The following is a 24024-nucleotide window of genomic DNA, read 5'->3' as shown; positions in this document are numbered from 1 at the left end:
TCAATACTGTTATTGTCACCCCACCATCTATCATTCTTGCTCACAGAAGCTATATAGATACACAATAGAATTGTACAGCAGGAATTGTAAAATATTGAACAGAGACTGCATGCAGCCAATATTTCTTTGCACACTATATTTTGTTCAAATTTTTCGAAGCCTTTTTAGAATTTCTTCTTATTTGAGTTTTCAATTCCATTCATATAGCATAGCTACTGAATGCTTCCTGGTCAGTCATGTCTTCCCCACTGGCTTCCCTAGGCTTATACAATACTTTTATCACTCTTTATTTCACCCCAATATCTTTGAAGTTTATTTCTATCACCTCCTCTTCTTTTGGTATTATGCAGTGGACTAACTACATACCTTACAACATTGGAAGGAAAAGATCTTGGACCCTGTGACGGACCGCCTGGCACTCCGACCGAGTACCTCTGTCAATCGCGGCTTCCTAGTAGTTGTGAGTACCATCAGCACTGCACTGGAACACCATAACCTCCGTAAACCCTACGAACCACCGCAGCTTGGTTGGGGTCTCGCCGTCCTCCACCCACACTGGACCGAAGACCAGAATCCAGCTTCCAGTGGGTAGGCCTCTCTTAGTGCTGAGAGCGTAGCAGGAACAGCTCTTACAAGAGCTTAGTGATTATACTCAGGGGAGTCTAGTGATTATAGTAATCCCCAGAGTGTAGTTCTCCAACCCGCCAAACATGAGCCAAGACTTCAAGAAGGTGCAAGATGATCTGAGAGTTTAATTGTACAGGTTGGATTTTTATACAACTTTTCAGGCCAGAGGAACACCCACTGGACCTGATGGGGCACAGGACACAAATTGTACAGACCAATAGAAACAATGAAACAATGCCTGACACTCCCACATACAGCACACAATCCCTCCCCTCTGCCTTTGATGCAATTAAGGTAGATAATTTATTAACGTAATTATCCCCAAGCATAAAAAACACATATTTTACCACGTCTTATAAGTACCCCAAAAACATAACATATCCCCATAAATCGTACATCCCCTGATAGCCCTGATCTGAACATATCCAAAAATCACCCAGATCAGAGCAGGGGTTCATGAAATTCCTGGAAGTCTTATTTTGGACCCCCCTGTGCACATGGCCCCATGCCCAAAACAGTTCCAGTGAATTAGGGCTAACGGTCAAAGTATGGACAAAGTATGATTGATTATAATTTCGCCTCTTGACATTAGGCACAAATAGAGCAGGCTTAAATCCGCAGCGATTTCATCAAATTGCTGCAGTTATAAGAGACTGTATGTAAGGATCCATGAACAGGGACCTCCTTGCATCATACCCTCTGCAATGAGCATACGTTTTCATGGTGCCCAGAGAATCCTATTCAATGAGCATAAGTTGTTATGGTGCATGGAGAATCGATGACAATCACAAAAAAAAGTCTTTGAATTTTAAGAGGCGTGGAAATGGAGAGGAGTGTATATATTTATGTAGACCACAGCTTCTCTATAAATCTAGTGTCCCACGAAGACCGGAAGGAAGATGTGGTTTTGGAACAGTTACTTACAACTGTGATACTTCTGATACTATGCTCATAGCCTAGTGAAGTAAAACAACAGCAAAATACATAACTATGCAAAAGTTTTAGACAGGTGTGAAAAAATGCTGTACAGTAAGAATGCTTTCAAAAACAGAAAAGTCAATAGCTTTCTTTGTATCCATTAACAAAATGCAAAGTGAATAAACAGAAGAAAAGTCTAAAACATAATTTGGTATGACCTCCCTATGCCTTCAGAACAGCATACTTTTAAACAGTAGTGTATATATCGTTAATTGTAATTATATTATATTTTTAATTATATTACGGCCATCCTTGGGGGAAGTGGAAGTTTTCAATAGTGTTCTGTTTTTTACTGTGTTTAGTTGCAGGACATTTGCATTGATTAATTGTTTGATGTAATAGAATATCTCTCAATGTAGGGAGACGGTGAGAGGGCATTAAGGCTCCCTTTTACAGGTGTGCGGTCAGTGCATTCTTTAAGAGCCTAAGCTGAGAATATCTCTCGCCGGCATGCAGTGTGCACTGACAAGAGACGTCATTTTTGCATAGATTTCACATTAGGCAGCCTGGAACAGAGTCCTGGGATGCCTTAGTGCCAGTGGTGTACCTAGCCCCACTCATCCCCACAAAAGTAATTTTTTCTCTGTATGTGCAGTGTTCCAAACAGAAATGCTGCAAATAGCGATTCCTGACACCATGACCCCTTCTAGAAGCAGAAGTGGTCATGGAGGTTAGTGAAACTCAAAGGCTGCCAAATTAACCCTCACCATGTGAAAATCAATCATACCACCTCTGTTGTATAACCATTCCATGCATCCACTACTATACACATCACATTGATTAACAATATTTTTACAAGAAACAATGAGTCATGGACAAGATGATTGGTATTAATTACAAACAAATGACAGCTATGAGCACTAAAAGAACTCTGTTTAGGCTGGAGTACAATAAATATGTGTGCTACAGGTTGTGCACTGGAATTTTCTTTCCATTTTTCACAAACAAATGACATGTACATAGTTATGTACGGTAATTTAATATCAGTACATGCTACAAAATACGATATGTCATTAATTCTAGAAATTATACCATTGAAAAATCAATCATCATGTTTTCTATTAAATAAAAAATAAAAAAAAAGTTAAGTCTTTTACATTGCTTTTACATTGCTTTACATTGCTATTAGGGGGGAGGAAGAAACGCAAGATTTCCGTTTCTCCTTTTCTCTCTTGCTGACTGACAGGTGAAGGTGAAAGCTTTTCCCAATGATTCATAGGGATTCCAAGATAGAGGTACTGCGGTAAATACACAGGTGTGAGTTCCTATATTTAATTACATTTTTCACACCTCACACATTGTTAAATATAGGGAGTAAGTAAGCATTATAAATATTCAGAGAAGTGACAGTTACCCTTTAAACAAAGATATTGAACATATCACAACATGTGGGTGCAATGTGCAGCTATAACAATGTCAGAAACATCAACAGTCTGTTTCAAAATCATTTGAGCAGAAATGTTTACAAATATTACCAAACAAGATATGACTGTACCCTGGCATGACGAAACTGGCTATCATCAAGTTAATCATTGCACATAAAATAAAGTTATAATGAGGAAACATCCTGTGTTTTAAAATACATGTTGCATCATTATTAGCTTTTATCTTGTGATTTTTTTTTAATTGTTGAAGATGCTGCAAAGAGCAGTTTCTATTTCAGGTAAAATGCTACATGTCTTCTAAATGTTTATATGATTTAAAGGGACACTATAGTCAGCAGAACAACTAAAGCTTAATGTAGTTGTTCTAATGAGTACAATTAGTCCCTGCAGGCATGTTACTGTAAACACTGCCTGTTCAGAGAAAAGGCAGTGTTTACATTACAGCCTGGCTACACCTCTAGTGGCAGTCACTCAGACGGCCACTAGAGGTTATTCTTGGGTGCGGTACTGATGTTCAGCATCTCCACGCTCTGCATTGATTCAATTAATCTATATGAGGAAATGCAGAAATCGTCATCAGCCTCAAAAAAGGTAAAAAAAAAATATAGTAAATATGAGAATCCAGCTATTTCATAGAATTCTGTCTCTATACAATTCAGGGTTTAGCAAAGTATTTTAGTCTATAAGAACATCTCATTTTAAATTTCACATACTATGGACTTAAGGACACATGACATGTGTGGCATGTCATGATTCCCTTTTATTCCAGAAGTTTGGTCCTTAAGGGGTTAAAGGGAGGGCCCCCTCTATTGCACAGGCATGCTGCCACCCTCTCTATATAAGAAAATACACCTAGGCAATGGAAAATGAAGGTGTGAAACGTATTTGTATTCTTTCAAATTATTCATGGGGAGGGGAGAAAGGGGGAGGAGGGAGAGGTCCCCAGTGTGCCCCTGAAAATGTCTGCACAACATTTTGCCACCATTTCATTGTTAGTGCCCTGTAATATTGAGAGGGAAATGCCACCCACAATTATAATAATTTATAGTAGCGGCACTTTAATGCCATAGTGCTGTGGGCACAGGATTTCAATGCAGTGAAGGGTTAATACAGGTGTGGAGTTTTAAAGGTTAAATGGATACTATAGTAACCAAAACAACTTTAGCTGAATGAAACAGTTTTTGTGTATAGTTCATGTCTCTGACGTTTCACTGCTTAATTCACTGCCATTTAGGAGTTAAATCACATTGTTTCTGTTTATGCAGCCCTAGCCACACCTCCCCTGGCTGTGACTCACACATCCTGCATGAAAAAAAGATGGTTTCAATTTTAATCAGATGTAACATACTTTAGATTTTTTTATTTCCTGCCCTGTAATTTGAACTTTAATTGCATACCTAAGGCTCCTCCAGGGTCTAGTAAACTATTAACAGAGCAGGATATAAGAAATTCTAAATTATAGAGAATTTGCAATAAAGGAAGTGTAAACATTAGATGACTCTTTACAGGAAGTGCTTAGGAAGGCTTTCTAAGTCACATGCATGGAGGTGTGACTAGGGCTGTATTAATAAAGTGATTTAACTACTAAATTGCAGAGAATTGAGCGGTGAAACTGCAGGGGCATGATCTATACACCAACACTGCTTTATTAAGCTAAAATAGTTTTGGTGACTATAGTGTCCCTTTAATGTAATACTCTGAATTCATGAAAAGAATGGTGGCACAATGTGAACATATCATGGTTTAGGGTTTCACTTGGGCCATGGTATATGGACCGCTGGTTTCAGTAAGGGTTTAAGCCATTTTTTGAGTGAGGGGGCATACAATATACCCATGAGATGAAGCCCCTGTGGTCTTTTTGCCACCTAACAATACCCTTGTGTGAAACAACACATTTTTTTTAACCTATTCTGCTAGTCATTAAAAAGTGGCTACAAACAGCTGCCAGATAAATGTCATTAAAATTCAGCTGAACTAGTTAGAACACATATGCACCTCATTTACAATTTAAAACAAAATACACACATACTTAAAAAGTGAAAGCAATGTTTTACGTTCTGAAATAAATGAACGTTATTTGATTTATGTAATGTACCATTGCCTTTTCTGCATCTCCAGATGACATTAGCCAGCATGCACTACAGAACAATGTCTATCCCTCGTTGTTACAATTTAACAGATAAAACATATTTGTGCAGATTCTTCCTGTACCATAGATAGTTGTAGTTCTTCTGGGGGGACCTTGGCTTTGTTATCATTGCTGTAACTGACATTAAAGGAACACTTTAAGCACCATAATCACTACAGCACACTGCAGTGGCTGCCTCAATTGAAGTAGTCAAACTTTTTCTTATTGGTCTCTTCCTCCATTCAGATCCAAAAGCTCCTACCAGGAGTTTTTGGACTCCTCCAGTGCTAAGCTCTACCATGTAGGGTCACCTCAATGGCTGGATGTGTCCGCCAATCGTTCTCAGCCTATAAGTTAAGGTCAGCAGACTTAGCTCAATGCAGAGAGCTTCCGACTCTCATGGAGGAGGTGAGTGGAGCCACTTGGACTACGGGTAGATTGTCAAACCATCAGCAAATGGTTTGATTACTTACATTAAGGGGTGCAATGGCACTCTTGGCACTAAAATCACTACAGCATGCCACAGTGATTATGGCAACTGGAGTCATCCTTTAAAGGGACTCATCCTTTAAAGGGACTCTCCTGGCACTGCAGGTCCCCTCTCCCTCCCACCCACCATCCCAAGTTGCTGAAGGGGTTAAACCTGAAGGGGTTAATCCCGGAAGTACCCTCTAGTGGCTGTCTAGTAGACAGCCACTAGAGGAGGAGATAACCCTGCAAGGTAAATATTGCCGTTTATGAAAACTGCAATATTTACAGTTGCAGGGTTAAGGGTAGTGGGAGTTGGCACCCAGACCACTCCAATGGGCAGGAGTGGTCTGTGTGCCTGGAGTGTCCCTTTAAGTAGCCATTAGAGCATTTCGATTCTCAATTTTGTTTCTGTTTGAGACAGCAAGACCTCCAGTTCTCAATTGTACAAGAAATACCAGTACAGTTCTGGCTACACTTGGTACAATACAGCAGCAATAACCGTAATAAAAGATAAGCACACATAAAATAACAAGGGCTTTATAAAACCGTTACCACTTACGTTAAAATTTACCAGCATACATGTTTGCTACTTCTCAATTGATTGATTACCACATCTAGTGGAGGTTCCTCAAGGGAGACGTGGGAATGCATACAAGATATAGCTATAGCAATCGATATTACATGTGTGAACTAGTTACATGGTTACATAAGCTGAAAAGAGACATGCGTCCATTACTCCATCAAAATAATATTTATTTTAAACTTAAATTGCCCAAATAAAACAAGTTATCCAACCATATTCCCCAAAAATATAACCCAACACACAGTACCTGTCACCTGTCAGTGGGAGGATTGTTTTTGCCTGTGTAGAAAACACTATGAAGGACAGTCTCATGCGTGGGCTGAAAAACAGAACAAAGAAAAAGATAAGTTAATGCTCTTCCACATTCCATTTTCAACACTTTCTCTTTTTTGTAAATATTTGTTAGGTCAATGGTCCCTAAGGCACATTATTGATTGACCGGTGTTGACTATTCACAGTGGAAAGCTCACAGCTGCTGCTAATTGTGTACAAGTTTTCAGTCACAGCAGGGAAGCGACAAGGATTGCCATTACGAAATATTCTCAGTCACTGCAATACGATGATCTGTCATATTGTTTACAACCTTGCCCAATTAAAAGCAAAAATTCCCAGAATCCTCTATTTTGTTTACATTTAAGGGGATACCAACTATGTCTTCTCCCTACATTGGACTAAAAACTGTCCACTTGTGTGATCTCTTAACCATCCAAATGCAAAACATAGAAACCAGATAGAATAATCAGAAGTGAGGACTCTGACTCTGGGTCACAAACGGAAACAAGAATTATACAAAAAACACAAAAAAACATTGACTGTTTGTAACACGTTCCACTGCAGTGTTCTAATTGTCGTCTGGGTGGCCGCTGTTTGCGCGAACGCAGGCAGATTTGTTTTTGAATCAATCTCATGGAACTGAAATTGGACACAGTAACTCCTGAACACTTTTGGACTTCCAGCTTCAACCTGTGTTTGGTTCTACACCACTTAGAAGGGCACTGTTCAGTGGAAACATTCCAGCGAACAAGGTGAACAAGCTCCAGGGTAAGACTATTGTCTTTTTTCGGTAGTTTGTTTTTAAAACCAGACCGACCGCTAGCCATGTTTTGGGCATAGGATGTGCACGGTTGGTCAAATAATTGACTTCCATGAAAATCCTGAGCCCCTGAACCGATCTGGGTGATTTTTGGATATGTTGGCCACCCAGATCGGGGTTATCAGGGGTTTTGTGGCGTTTTCATATGTTTTGGGGGTACTTTTGAGGTATTGTTATATTGCATGTTTTCTGTACTAGGAGATAATTTAATTTAGATGTTTGCTTGCAATTAGTTCTCTCTCAGGTCCAGCGGAGAATGCACCTGGAATGTGATTAAGGAAACCCCTTGCATGGGGAGTTACATAAAAGGCCGTGTGTGGCTCCCAATAAATCAGTCCATCCCCAGCATAGAGCCTCGTCTCAAGTGTGTGGAAGAAATCTATACCAGCTATATCTCTGATCTTTGGATTGCTATATCACTAGCTCTTTTAAGGGCTATATGGCTATACTCTCTTGGAGGAGAGGTCTTCCCACTGGGAGCTGGATCCAGGGTGGGAAGGGACGACAAGACACCAGCCAAGCTGCGGAGGCTAAGGGGACTACGGTGCTTATGGTGTCGGGTGCGGTGCTTATAGTACTAAGGATACTAGGAAGCAGCGATTAGCGGAGGTACCCAGTCAGGGTGCCAGGTAGACCGCCACAATAATAATAATAATAATAATAAAATAATATATATAAATAAATGGTTACACATTTTAATAGACATTTAATAGACAGTAAGATGCACAGTAGATGGTTTTCTGACTAACAATTTCACTGCACATCTTTTGAAACAGCACAAATCAAAACCTCTTCCACAGTACATACTAGGAAGACACAGGAAGCAGAAATGTAAAAAAAAAAAACAAAGGTAGAATAAAGATAATTGAGGATATTATCATTAAAAAAAAACACATATTAAAATGTATAAATATGTATATTGTGTATCGCAACATTAATATTTCTATTTATTTAAATATGTTTAATTCAAATACCAGGGTGTTCAAAGCAACTACACGTAATACTGTTCAGCCGTGTGACATTGTCAATGTTTAATGTGATTTGAGTTGTCTTGTCCATAATTCGTATTCAAATGCACAATATGAGTATGCATGAACAGCCTCAGCTCAGAGCATCAGACAGGGAGAGTGAAGGAACACACCAAGCACTGAGTGAGCTGCGAGATGTAACTACATGGACACAGATTTGATTCTGATTTCAACAGTCTTAGTCTAACTAGATAACATGCAATGTTTCTGGAAGGCTGGTTACCCTTTAAAACTTGCATACAGCCTGGCATCTGGATAAACGAAGCATGGATTAAGCAAGTCTGACTGCATTTGGCATGCTTCAAAAATAGCCATACAAGATAATTATCAGTTATACAACAGTGCAGTTTATCAAGACTGATTGCACTTGGCAGCGAGAGCAATGAATTCTGAACTGCACATTGACCCATACACTTCATAAAGCATTATTATTTTTAATTGAAAATAAAAAGTAGAAGTACAACAAGACAATCTTTTATTACTTTCTATTGACCTAGAATAGAGATGAATAAGATGGCCTCAATAGGTCGAGCAGTTTTTTTATTCGTGAGTCTAGCTGCATAAATAAATGGATTCTTAATTTCTTGTTTGCATCCAATTTGGTCCTCCAATTAAAAACTAGTTAAGCAGAAAACATGATATTATGTTTGGCTTTTTTTATCTGCGTTTGTATGTTAAGCAATTAGGAAAATGAAGATGGAAAAATAGACCTTAACGAAAAAAAGGAATTCATCAGTGATCTTGAGTTTACAGACGTGCAGAATGATTATATCATCATTAGAACACCAGTTTATAATGCAGTATATTTTCTTCAGAATTGCTCACAGACTACTTAATTGGCATTTTGATGGACAAGATGAATTAATATGACAATTCAGCTAACTGAAGAAAACATTATCCACTGATTTCCACAGTATGTACACTGTAATTAGCATTTTTCATGATCTCTGGAACCAAGGCCTGTGGAGATCCTGAAAAGATATCTTGTGGGAGTGTCCAGACCAAGACCCCTGCTGTTAGCTTTGACTTGCCATAATTGTATAATAAAATGAATTCAAACTCCAGGTAGAGGCACGAGGTGAGATCATTCTAACCTACAGTGTTTACATTCCTTTAAAAGACCACTAAAGTCATCCACGTCACTTCATCTCAATGAAGTAATCTGGGTGCAGTGGCCCTGTAGTAAACCATTACAGGGTTAAACAAACATGCAGTGGCTGTCTTCCTGGCACCAGAGGTGCTTCCTCTGTAATGACCGCTTACCATCCGAGGCAGCGAGGGAGCTGTGATCTCTCTGCTCTGCTCCCTTGTGGGCCGTTTACTGATGCCGGAAGCCGGAATATGACATCATTCCGGCTCCCAGCATCAGTAGACAGCCCGGGTGGCGCAAGGGAGCAGAGCAGAGAGATCACAGCTCCCTCACTGTTTCAGATGGTAAGCCGCCCACTTCACAGCAGCCCCACTGGGCCCCAGGGACGGATCCACGCCAGCTCTCCAGGTAGGGAGGCTGGGTGGAAAATCTGTAATTCCATTAATAAATTGTGAGTGAATCCGAGTGTGTGTATGTCTGTGAGTGTATGTGTGTTTCTGTGAGTGTGTGTATGTGTCTGTGTGTATCTCTGTGAGTATATGTGTGTGTGTCTGAGTGTGTGTATGCCTGTGAGTGTGTGTATGCCTGTGAGTGTGTGTATGCCTGTGAGTGTGTGTACATCAGTGAGTGTGTATGTCTGTGAATGAGTGTGTGTGTGAATGTATATGTGTGTGTGTATGTCTGTGAGTGTCTGTTAGTGCATATGTGTGTCTGTTAATGCTTGTGTGTGTGTGTGTGTGTGTGTCAAATCAGTTAGAGTCTCTGATTGTGTGACTATCAGTGTGTCTGACGATGATTGTCAGTCTGTGTCTGTCAGTGAATGAGTGTGTGTCAGTGAATGAGTGTGTGTCAAATCAGAGTTTGTGTTTGTCATTGAGTGTATGTGTGTGACTGTAAGTGTGTATCTGCCAATGTGTGTGTGTCAATAAATGTGTGTCAAATCAGTGTGTCTGACTGTCAGTGGCGTGTGTGTGTCTGTCATTGTGTGTGTGACTGTCAGTGTGTATCTGCCACTGTGTGTCTGTCAGTGAATGGGTGTGTCAGAGTATGTGCTTAAAGGGACACTATAGGAGCCCAGACCACTTCAGCTCAGTGAAGTGGTCTGGGTGCAGTATCACAATCTCCTTAACCCTGCAAGTGTAATTATTGCAGTTTCTCAGAAATTTCCTTGAGGGGTTAACTCCATCTCTAGTGACTGTCTACCAGACACCCATTAGAGGGACTTCAGGGTGGTTAGGCGACCAAAAGTGAAAAAAACAATGGTGACATTTCAGAAACTGTTATCAAACTGAAACAGGCATGGGATTATGATGGAGGCTATTGATTAACTGATTTTTATTCACTGGCATCGGAAAAATATTAACATATATTCTAGTAAAAAATAAAAGTTAGACTTTAATGGAAGATAAATGATGACTGAACTTATCTTATTAGTTCATATGTAAACGTTGCGACTTAAAGAGCTGATATAACCAAAAACCAGTAAATCAATAAAACACAGGTTTTGCTTGTAGTAACCGCCTTCTATGGTGGTCTAACCCCCCCAAATGCCAAAAAAAGAATGCAAAAATAATGCATAATACGTACCTTTTCTTTTTCAGCCCGATCTTTGTCAGAGGGTGGTCATGGAGGGTGGACTGAGAAGAGAACAATGGTGTGTGGGGTTGTTGAGTGGCTACTGACTGTCTGGCTTTAGCATACTGTGCGTTCTCGTGTCAGAAGTCAATATTGCACAAAAATTACATTTACCAGCCTGGAACTCTTTGTGCTGGACTGGCTAATGATAATATAATATTTATATTGATCAGAGGCAGACCCAGCACAAGCCAAACACAGCCCTGGCCAATCAGCATCTCCTCATAGAGATGAATTGAATCAATGCATCTTAATGAGGAAAGTTCAGTGTCTCCATGCAGAGGGAGTATACAGTGAATCACAGTGCTGACCCAGGAAGCACCTCTAGTAGCTATAAGGAGTGGCCAGTGGAGGTATCGCTAGGCTGTAATGTAAACATTGCATTTTCTCTAAAAAGACAGTGTTTAGAGCAAAAAGCCCGAATGGACTGATTATACTCATTAGAACAAATGCAATAAGCTGTAGTTGTTCTGATGACTATAGTGTCCCTTTAAGAAAATATGAGCTCACTGACTATACACCTTCCCTACCCCATCCCATCTAACTCCCACTATGATACGTTTGTTGATGTCCTACCTCACTTGCCGCTCTTTATTTTTTCTCTCTTATTACCCAAACATGCTTATTGCACACTTCTTTTCTTTTGCTACATACAGCTTGTCACTTTGTGATGTACACCATTAATATTCACCTTTTTCTGTTTATTTAGTTATTGGAAAGATGAGAAGTTGTATTAAACTCCAGGATTAAATCTAATTTTGCTAAGTTTTAGAAGTGTCCCCTGCTTGAATGTAAGTAAGAAGAAAGCGATCTACATGCAGTCACGAACTTGCATTTTTAAAACTGTTGAAGAATGCGGATTCCTTCAGACCCCTAGAGAACATAACCCAATCAATAACACATTAACAAATATACATTCTTTATACAATTTATTTTCCTTATATAAGCTTTACAGAAGAGTGACACAATTCTCTGAGGGAAAATGAACTAGGACATGACCTTCACTAGATTGTAAATCCTTTTGTTTAAAATTGTTTTGGAAACCGAATTCTGGAACTAAAGGAAACGCCTTGAATGAATTTGATGACACCGTGCAAATCAGCGTTGTTTTTCTCAAATCTGGCAGAAATAAGGATTATTTATTAAAGAATAACTGTAAGTAAACTTGCCATAGAATGTGGAAGGTAGCCAAGAACATGAGGTAACCCAAAATAAAGAAGCATCACTCCCACTGACCATCGATTTCTAGTGAATTGATGAAACTTTCTTTTTGAGTTACATAAAATAACTGAAATAAAAACTTAAAAAGAGACACTACAGGTACCCAGACACTCTCAATGAAGTTGTCTGGACGCCATGTTCTCCCCATTTTAACCCTGCAGCAGAACACATTCTTATCTACAGAGCATCTCATTGGCGCAGTAAGGTGTTTTGGCGTGCATGCGCAGTAGCCTTTCAATGATGGAGATCATCGATGATCACTGGTAGTCCAATATTTTCCCTTAGGAAGCCAGCAAGTATGGAACTAAAAATCTAACACAGGCAAAACACAAGCATCAAATCTCCCACCTTCCCAAATCTTGAGTGTCCACTAATAGGGTTACACATAGGGTTAGGGCGTGAATTTACCTGCATACAACCTTATTTCATATCTATTATCAATATATGCAATATTTTAATAAATACATAACCTTAAAAAATGTTTTGACAGGGAATAATGTATGAACAAAATCAAAATATCAAAGTGTATCAGAACTACAGTAAATGTAGATTATTGCATTCCTTATTGATCCTAATGAAGTTTCAAATGAGATGAAATGCTTAGAGCTATGGGTATATACATATCCTTATGGACTTGATGATTTAAATGCAGTCTGACTTTAAAAATTACTAATTTGTATGTTCAGGTACACAGCTGTAAAGTATCTAAAGGATACTGTATATGACGTCAACACAGACACACAACACGTCATTTTCATACTCTACGCAAAGTGGAGCAACAGAGATGGACTGACACATTTTAAAGGCTATCAGAATTTTTTTTCCCTATACAATATACACAGCTCCAGTTGGGGAGTTTACTCTTCTAAGTAGGACTAACGTACGATCCAGTCAGTATAATTTGACAAGTTTGGATTTATAATACATATTCTGTTTTAGTGAGATTATTCCTTTATTCCATTATTTGCTGTTTCATCCTATTGTGGTGACATTGATGTGTCAAATATTACCACACCTACTGAGAAATGTAAACCCAATGTGGCTAGTAGATGTTTTATTTAATTTAACCATATCCAGATAACAGTAACTGTATATAGTTGCCTGATAATATAATTGCTAACGTAAATTGCCATTTTTCATTTTATTCAACATAGTTTATCAAGCAATAGCAACTATTTCTATATGCAGTCATAGGTACTACTTTGTCTTATGTACAAGCCTGAGGTTAAGAAGAGTTGACAAAAAGCAGAACTCTGCTGTCAACTTCTGTCCAATCTCAGGAGCCATCACAAATGATGGCTGAGAGATTCAGGCTCTGTCTAAGGCGGGCGGCAGCTTCTATCGCGGTGGTCAGTGAGGGAGCATGCTCACCTGAGCTCTTCCCGCTCAGCCCGCTTGCACGTCGCTTAGTGAAGCCGGGAGCCGGAATATTACGTAACTGTGGCTGCCGGCATTACTAAGCGGTGCGCGAGGGAGCTGAGCAGGAAGATTAGAGCTCCCTCGCCACCTACGCTGCCAGTCTGCCCCCTGCCTGCCTGCGCAGCAGCCCCACTGGACCTCTACGAGGTAGGGTGGGTGGATATGAATAAACATTTTAAAATAATAATTTGTGAGTGTTGGGGGAAATGTGTGTGTGCATGTCTTTGTGTCTGTGAGTGAATGTGTGTATGTCTGTAAGTGTGTGTCTGTGAGTGTGTGTGTGTCTGTGAGTGAGTGAGTGTCTGTGAGTGAATGAATGTCTGTCAGTGAGTGTGTGCGTCTGTCAGTGAGTGTGAGTCTGTCAGTGTGTGTCTGAGTAATACAGGGAGTGCAGAATTATTAGGCAAATGAGTATTTTGACCACTTCATCCTCTTTATGCATGTTGTCTTACTCCAAGCTGTATACGCTCGAAAGCCTACTACCAATTAAGCATATTAGGTGATGTGCATCTCTGTAATGAGAAGGGGTGTGGTCTAATGACATCAACACCCTATATCAGGTGTGCATAATTATTAGGCAACTTCCTTTCCTTTGGCAAAATGGGTCAAAAGAAGGACTTGACAGGCTCAGAAAAGTCAAAAATAGTGAGATATCTTGCAGAGGGATGCAGTACTCTTAAAATTGCAAAGCTTCTGAAGCGTGATCATCGAACAATCAAGCGTTTCATTCAAAATACTCAACAGGGTCGCAAGAAGCGTGTGGAGAAACCAAGGTGCAACATAACTGCCCATGAACTGAGAAAAGTCAAGCGTGCAGCTGCCAAGATGCCACTTGCCACCAGTTTGGCCATATTTCAGAGCTGCAACATCACTGGAGTGCCCAAAAGCACAAGGTGTGCAATACTCAGAGACATGGCCAAGGTAAGAAAGGCTGAAAGACGACCACCACTGAACAAGACACACAAGCTGAAACGTCAAGACTGGGCCAAGAAATATCTCAAGACTGATTTTTCTAAGGTTTTATGGACTGATGAAATGAGAGTGAGTCTTGATGGGCCAGATGGATGGATTGGTAAAGGGCAGAGAGCTCCAGTCCGACTCAGACGCCAGCAAGGTGGAGGTGGAGTACTGGTTTGGGCTGGTATCATCAAAGATGAGCTTGTGGGGCCTTTTCGGGTTGAGGATGGAGTCAAGCTTAACTCCCAGTCCTACTGCCAGTTTCTGGAAGACCAGGGCCGGACTGGCCTACCGGGATACCGGGAAATTTCCCGGTGGGCCGTCGGCACCTGGGGCCGGGGAGAAATGTGGGTGTCCTGCGGCCGCATGGAGAGCTTGGATGGCGGCCGCAGGGGAAGCTCTCCTTGCGGCCGCAGGGGAAGCTCTTCTGGCGGCCGCTGGGGGAGCAGGCTGTTCTGTCTCTGCTCCCCCTCCCTCGCGCGCTAGAAAGAGACCGGCGCCGGAATATGACGTCATATTCCGGCCCCGGTCTCATTAAGCTGCGCGCGAGGGAGGGGGAGCAGAGACAGAACAGCCTGCTCCCCCAGCGGCCGCCAGAAGAGCTTCCCCTGCGGCCGCAAGGAGAGCTTCAGGAAGGCTGGCTGGGCTGGAAGGTGAGCAGGGCAGGGGAGGGGAGGGGAGGGGAGGGGGGAGGGGGGTAACAAAGGTCACAGGAAGGGGACGGTGGGGGGTAACAAAGGGCACAGGAGGGGAGGGGGGGTAACAAAGGGCACAGGAGGGGAGGGGAGGGGGTGGGGGGGTAACAAAGGGCACAGGAAGGGGAGGGTGGGGGGTAACAAAGGGCACAGGAGGGGAGGGTAACAAAGGGCACAGGAGGGGAGGGGGTTAACAAAGGGCACAGGAGGGGAGGGGAGGGGGTGGGGGGGGTAACAAAGGTCACAGGAAGGGGAGGGTGGGGGGTAACAAAGGGCACAGGAGGGGAGGGGGGGTAACAAAGGGCACAGGAGGGGAGGGGGCAAAGAGGTCACAGGAAGGGGAGGGGGGGTAACAAAGGGCACAGGAGGGGAGGGGGCTAAGAGGTCACAGGAAGGGGAGGGGGTAACAAAGGGCACAGGAGGGGAGGGGGCTAAGAGGTCACAGGAAGGGGAGGGGGGTAACAAAGGGCACAGGAGGGGAGGTGGCTAAAGAGGGCACGGGAGGGGGCTAAAGAGGGCACAGGAAGGGAGGGTGCTACATAAGGTCACAGAAGGGGAGGGGCACCTATCAGTCTGCCCACCCACCCACACAGGTAACAACAAGTATGTATGTCAGTGGGAGTGTGTCTGTCTGTGTCATGCTGTGTGTGTGTCTGTCTGTGTCACGCTGTGTGTGTGTCTGTGTCATGCTGTGTGTGTGTGTCTGTCTGTGTCATGGTGTGTGTGTCTGTGTCGTGTGTGTGTCTCTGTGTGTCTGTATCATGGTGTGTGTGTCTGTCTGTGTCATGGTGTGTGTATGTCTGTCATGGTGTGTGTGTGTCAGTCGTAGTGTCTGTGTGTGTTTGTAAAAATTGTGTTTTACTCACTTTTTTTTTTCCAACGTCATGCTGGTCTCTGCCTCTATGACTGAGATCATCAAGCTTGATGATCTCAGCCAATCCGCCCTGACACAGGAAGCGCCTCTAGTGACCGTCTGAGTGTCTGTCACTAGAGGTGTCACTAGGAAGCAATGTAAACACTGCCTTTTCTCTGAAAAGTCAGTGTTTACATTCAAAAGCCTGCAGGGACAGGCTATAGACACCAGAACCACTACATTAAGCTGTGTGTGTGTGCGCCTGCTAGTGAGTTTGCTTGCTTGCATGTGTGTGTGTGTCTGCTAGTGAGTGAGCTTGTGTTTTTATGTCAATGAGCTTATGTATATTAGTGAAATTGTTTGTCTATGAGGCTGTGTATCAATGAGCTTGTGTGTGTCAGTGAGATTGTCTGTGTCTGCATGTGAGTATGCTTACTGTATAATTAAATGTTTTACTCTGAAAGGACCAATATATTATATTAGAAAAATCAATATATATATATATATATATATATATATATATATATGTGTGTGTGTGTATATATATATATAATTACTCAATCATCTGGGGTGGCAAGACATAGCCTTACATATTACATGCGACAATATATGGTGCAATGACTTATGGGGCTGGCATAGATTTTTTTTCCCAGGGCTGCTTTGTATCCCCAGTCCGGCCCTGTGGAAGACACCTTCTTCAAGCAGTGGTACAGGAAGAAGTCTGCATCCTTCAAGAAAACATGATTTTCATGCAGGACAATGCTCCATCACACGTGTCCAAGTACTCCACAGCGTGGCTGGCAAGAAAGGGTATAAAAGAAGAAAATCTAATGACATGGCCTCCTTGTTCACCTGATCTGAACCCCATTGAGAACCTGTGGTCCATCATCAAATGTGAGATTTACAAGGAGGGAAACAGTACACCTCTCTGAACAGTGTCTGGGAGGCTGTGGTTGCTGCTGCACACAATGTTGATGGTGAACAGATCAAAACACTGACAGAATCCATGGATGGCAGGCTTTTGAGTGTCCTTGCAAAGAAAGGTGGCTATATTGGTCACTGATTTGTTTTTGTTATGTTTTTGAATGTCAGAAATGTATATTTGTGAATGTTGAGATGTTATATTGGTTTCACTGGTAAAAATAAATAATTGAAATGGGTATATATTTGTTTTTTGTTAAGTTGCCTAATAATTATGCACAGTAATAGTCACCTGTACACACAGATATCCCCCTAAAATAGCTATAACTAAAAACAAACTAAAAACTACTTCCAAAAATATTCAGCTTTGATATTAATGAGTTTTTTGGGTTCATTGAGAACATGGTTGTTGTTCAATAATAAAATTAATCCTCGAAAATACAACTTGCCTAATAATTCTGCACTCCCTGTAGTGTGTGTCTGTCAGAGTGTGTCAAATCAGTGAGTGTTTGTGTATTTCATTGTTGTCAGTGTATATGAGAGTGTGTGTCTGTTAATGAGTGTATGCATCTGTCAGTGAGTGTGTGCGTCTGTAAGTGAGTGTGAGTCTGTCAGTGTGTGTCTGAGTAATAGTGTGTATCTATCAGAGTGTGTCAAATCAGTGTGTGTATTTCATTGTTTGTCAATGTATATGAGAGTGTGTGTCTGTCTGTCAGTGAAAGTGTGTGTTGGTTAAACAGTATGTGTGCCAATGACTGTATCTTTTAATGAGTGTATGTAAGTGAATGCATTAGTAAGAAAGTGTCTGTCAGTCAAAGTGCAGCCTTGAGAGGAAGGGGTGGGGACAATTTAAATATGGAGGGGGAGGGGTGCCCTAGCACCGTCCTGCCTAGGGCAGCACAAATCCAAAATACACCACTGGCCAGAGTATAGCACTTACGTGGCTCCTAGCAACTGAAGTGCCAGAGCTAAAGAGGACCTGCTGGACGAAGTAACATCTCAACGCCACCAGACACACACTGGATCTGTCACTTTCGATGGTCTTTGCAAAATATGCAAACACCACTGAAAGTGACAGAACCGCTATAAGTTCGACTAGTCTAGATTTAGATTTGAAATTCACATTGATTATTTAAATTCTCTTTTTCTCTCTATGTTAATTTGTCAGTTGCAAAGGACAGAACATATAATTACGTAGAGGGGAGCTAAACTGGAGACGTCCATTTGCAAGGGGAAAAAGAAACACAAAAAGTGTGAATTTCCATAGCCAATTTTATTTTTCACACCTCACAAATATATATTTGTTAAATATACGGGATAAGTAAATATAATATTATAAATCCTGAAAAGTGATATTTCCCATTTAACAGATGAAAACTCTGATTATATTGCAACTTGCTGGTTACCAAAGGTTTCAGTTATATGCATAATCCAATTATCCATCTTTTGTGTATGTATACTGACCGGGAGGGGAATAGTGAGTTATGAGGTCTAGCGTGGGAAAATGCCCAGTAATGTTGCCTCCACCAATCCACCTCCTCCACCTGCCTTACTGCTTCGTGGCATCTCAGCATCTGAACTAATAGTGAACCTGGCAACACTGTTTTTGTATCAAACAGCCAGGTGGATGACTATTGGTTACAATCATTTCATGATACAATCTACCTCCAAGCTATTAAATATTGCATCTAGTGTTTTCACCACCTTATGCACATCTTTGAAACAATTGGTTGCTTTTTAAACAATTTTGTTTTTCACTGTGCGTAACACTATCACAATTAATTGTTTATCTGTGGTTCATTTTTATTTCTTGTGGCACTACTATACGTCATTGCCATCTAATAAAGTTTTCTTTTATTCACATTTCTTTTTTTCTTTCAATTTTTGCTACACATAGGACCTGAATATCTATAGTGATAACATTGTGAGTCCTGGAACCATTTCTTTGTCTGCGACCAGTTCTCATTTTTTTTCTATATTTGTACTTAGGGGTTATGCCCTGGTTATCCACTTAGCCCCTTTCTTAAGGCAACAGGTGTAGGACATTTTCTGCCTTGCACCCGATGTGCGTTTTTTCTAAATATTTCTAACCATATTTACTCAAAGCTGCAACCCAAAAGTATGCTTTTTAGGTGAGACTTGTCAGTATTAAACACTACAGCTTTCTGGGTTTCCCTGCAAAGAATACCATACTAGCAAAGAGACAGATCAGTAAAACAAGTCAATCAGCCACACTGGAGAAAGCACAACGTCCTCAGCTGTAGGTGAGGGATTAAAACATATAGCAGTTAGTTCTAAATATAGTGTCTTTATGGTCACAGGCCACAGCCCTCATCCGCAGTCTGGTTGGCCATAAAAGGCTTTCATTTCAGTTTAACTAGCTGTATGTCTTTCTAAGCACTACACTGTGGATCCATAATTACAATGCAGCTCTTCACTGGCGGCTTATCACTGGAGGTACTTGAGTTCACACCATCATAGGGCTATGATAACACCTGAGAAAAGAAGATTCTCACAGGCTTGAAAAAAGGCATACTGCGCTCACATCACTCAGAAATGCTAACAAAATAAATATTTGTTTAGCTTAGTAACATTTTTATTTTAAAATACACCTTTCAGAAAACGCTCTTTTTCAGTGAGTCCCATGATCATCATGGATGATGATGGCTAAACATAGTAGCAGCTTTGATAATTAATTTGCACGTCATAATGACTGAATGGCGCCATTCATGTAATTGCATCCACAAGGAGATGAATTGTTTGACAAGTTACCGTAATTCTAAAAAACATGCTAGAGAAAGATTTTTAACCACTTGCCTACCCACCATGTGTATTCATGAGATCTGTTTCATTTTGCATTTCTTTATCACACAGAAGAAAATTGGCCTCCCTGAGAAGTATTTTCCCAGTCAGAGGGAAATGGCTCAAAATGTGCTTTGGGGCAAATTTACAGACTTAAGTAGCAGCCTGAAATATCTTTTGAAATAGAGAGGCAACCATATATACTGTATTTACGGCATTATGCTTTTAGAGCATAGCTTATAATTTGGTTCAAAAAAGCTGTGTATAAAACAGTGTCCATTGAAGCGTATATGCAGAGATGCAGAGTGAAGTATGAAACACAATGCCTGTCTGTGCTCATTTGCATGTCAAGCTGGGAACTCTGGGATAGTTGTGAAAACATGATTTCTTAGGTTTCTATACACAAGGATTTCTCAAAGTTCAACTTAATGTATGCAGGCGATGCATAACAATAATAATTGTATTTGAACTGTTAGGTGTTTAATTGTATTTGGTCTCACCCCAATCTTCTTTGTACCTAGCTATATGCTCATCAGACAGACTTGAACTTCCACACCAGAACCATCACCCATAAAGTGAAAACAGCAGCCCATAGTTAGTTTTGGTAACTTAGCCTTTGGGATCATTAGAACATGCATTGGTGTCCATGGCTAAGGATATCGACAGAAAAGAAGTGTGAAACAAATGCCTGTCTGTACTGATTTCCATGTAAAGCTGGGAACTCTGGGATAGTTGTTTGACCATGATTTCTCGAGTTGCTATGTCCAAGAAGGAGTTTTGAAGATACATCTTATTTGCAGCTGATGTATAGCAGCATTTGTTTGTATCTGAATTATGCTGACATTTGGTTTTCTCTCTGTTAGAATTTTGGGAATCTGCATTCCTAAATTATCAGCCAATTCTTTGAAGTACTTATGAGCAAGGTAATATATATATATATATATATATATATATATATATACGGTATATATATATGTGTGTGTGTTAAGATTGTATTGAAATAACAAGTATAATAAAGTCACACACAAGTGATAACTTAAGTCATAGGCAAAGGAGATCAAAAGTGAGCCAGGACTATAGGAGATATATAATAGTGAAAAGAAATTGCCAATCCAAACATTTCTAACCTACGAATCTCTCAGCACTAGGGAGAAGAATAAAGGAAAGTGGGAGAGAAATGAAAGGAAGAGAAAGGAGAGGAAAGCAAGGAGGAGAAGGAAGGAAGACAGAAACATAAAAGTAAGGGAAGGGGGAGAAAATGCAAGATGGGCCTAAGTTGCAGCACTAACCCAAGAAGCACCTCTAGTGGCTGTCTGAGTGACTGCCAATAGAGGTGTTACTAGGCAGCAATGTAAACACTGCCTTTTCTTTGATAAAACATATAGAAGTTAGTTCTGCAGGGACAAGCCGTAGACACCAGAACCACGACATTGAGCTCTAGTAGTTCTGGTGACTACAATGTGCCTTTAACCCCTTAAGGACCAAACTTCTGGAATAAAAGGGAATCATGACGTGTCAGACATGTCATGTGTCCTTAAGGGGTTAAACTAATGTTTCCCATCCCTATTATTAATTTTGCAGTTCACCTCTGCAATTTTTCTAGTCCTGCAATATCTTCTTCTTTAAAACTGGTGCCCATAATTGTACCACATATTCAAGGTGGTGTCTTACCATTGATTTATAAAGAGGTAGAATTATATTTTTATCATGTAAATCAACATCCCTTTTTAAGCATGACAGCACCTTAGTAACCTTTGCAATGGCAGACCAGCATCACATACTGTTGGCTAGTTTATTATCTATACTTGTTCCCAAGTCCTTTTCATTTAATGTTATCCCTAACTCAACACATTTTAATGTATTAGTGGCTTGTGGGTTTCTTATTCCAAAATGCATAGCTTTGCATTTATCTGTACTGAATCTCAGCTGCCACTTGAAAATTGATGGCTTTTTCAAAGATCAACTCATAACCATAATTTTATTATTTAACCCCTAAACATAAGCCATGAAAATTTCTAAAGGTTAATAAAATACGAGCGTAATGCAAATGCATAAAAGCAGGATGCAATGGAGATCCGAGTACACAAAAAGAATGCCTAGATCAATAATAACATTGAAAGTGCTGCTATATCTCTGTAAACAATGTTACCTCACAAATCTCTCGGTGAGTACTTCTACAAATGAATAGATCTCAATCCAGTTACTCGCCACACTCCCAGACCTAAAAGAAATGAAAATTTGTGAAAAACAATTTACTTTTGAAAGCATTTTAACATATAAACATTGGTGTTGACATTAAAGGGACTCTGGCACTCATACCATTGCATCTCAATGAAGTGGTCTGGGTGCCATGTCCCCCTCTTTTTAACCCTGTAAGTAGAAACACTTCCATTCTGAAAGGTTTAGGTGCCTCAGACCATTGGCGGATCCAGGGGGGGGGGGCAACGGGGCAATTGCCTCCCCGAGATTCTCCCCTGCCGGCTAGTGCAGGGCTGACATTGCCCAAGTGCCAGCCCTGCATTGTGCCTGCAGACCGGGAGGGAGATCAGTGATCAGTGATCTCCCTCCCCGGTCCGCAGGCACATTACTGACAGCCGACCGGCAGGGGAGGGAGAGAGGACCCGGGAGCTGTTACCAGCAGCTCCTCCGGGTCCTCCTCTCGCGAGATTTGGAGCGTTGCCGCGGTTACCACGGCAACGCTCCAAATCTTGCGAGAGTGAACTCTAGCCCTGGAGCGCGGGCTAGAGTTCACTGGAACCACTGGGACCACCAGGGATCCAGAAATGTCCCCCCTCCTCCTCAATAAAGGTAAGAAGGGAGGGGGGACATAATATATTTTATTAAATACTTTTTTTTTTTTTGTTTTTTATTAAAAAGCCTCCCTTCCCTCCTCCCCTCCCCCATACACACTGCCCCCATACACACTGCCCCCATACACACTGCCCCCATACACACTGCCCCCATACACACTGCCCAACATACACTGCCCCCATACACACACTGACCCCATACACACACTGACCCCATGCACACACTGACCCCATACACACACTAAACACACTGACCCCATACACACACTGACCCCATACACACACTACACACACTGACCCCATACACACACTACACACACTGACCCCATACACACACTGACCCCATACACACACTACACACACTGACCCCATACATACACACACTGCCCCCATACACACAAACACTGCCCCCATACACACAAACACTGCCCCCATACACACAAACACTGCCCCATACACACAAACACTGCCCCATACACACAAACACTGCCCCCATACACACAAACACTGCCCCCATACACACACTGTCCCCATACACACACACTGTCCCTATATACACACTGTCCCCATATACACACTGTCCCCATACACACTACACACACTGACCCCATACACACACTGACCCCATACACACACTACACACATTGACCCCATACACACACTGACCCCATACACACACTGACCCCATACACACACTGACCCCATACACACACTGACCCCATACACACACTGACCCCATACACACACTACACACACTGACCCCACACACACTGCCCCCATACATACACACACTGCCCCCATACACACAAACACTGCCCCCATACACACAAACACTGCCCCCATACACACACTGCCCCCATACACACACTGCCCCCATACACACACTGCCCCCATACACACACTGTCCCCATATACACACTGTCCCCATACACACACTGTCCCCATATACACACTGTCCCCATACACACACTGCCCCACACACACACACACACACACTGACCCCATACACACACTGACCCACAAACACTGCCCCACATACAAACACTACACACACTGACCCCATACACACACTGCCCCCACAAACACTGCCTCCATACACACACTGCCCCACAAACACTGTCCCCATACAACACTGTCCCACAAACACTGTCCCCATACACACTGCCCCACAAACACTGCCCCATACACATACTGCCCCGCACACACTGCACACCTATACACACACAGTGCCCTACACACCCTGCTGCCCCCCCATACACACATTGCCCCAAACACACACACACGACCCCCCCCATACACACAGTGCCCCCCATACACACACTGCCCCA

At 41.6% G+C, this 24024-nt stretch overlaps 1 protein-coding gene across 1 annotated transcript in view; it reads right to left on the bottom strand.

The window, feature by feature from the left end:
- The window catches only part of ANTXR2 (ANTXR cell adhesion molecule 2), a 192201-nt gene that overhangs the window by 163606 nt on the left and 4571 nt on the right, over window positions 1–24024 (bottom strand). Inside the window, exons 2-3 of the mRNA XM_063458807.1 lie at window positions 22036–22107; window positions 6420–6491 (exon numbers count right to left, since the gene is read on the bottom strand). Coding sequence (XP_063314877.1) covers window positions 6420–6491; window positions 22036–22107 — 144 coding nt within the window. The remainder of the gene's footprint in view (window positions 1–6419; window positions 6492–22035; window positions 22108–24024) is intronic.

This window comes from Pelobates fuscus, chromosome 6 (genome assembly GCF_036172605.1).
Source record: "Pelobates fuscus isolate aPelFus1 chromosome 6, aPelFus1.pri, whole genome shotgun sequence".
Lineage (NCBI taxonomy): Eukaryota > Metazoa > Chordata > Amphibia > Anura > Pelobatidae > Pelobates > Pelobates fuscus.
The sequence above is the reverse complement of the archived record's forward strand: the minus strand, read 5'-3'. Positions and strand labels throughout refer to the sequence as shown.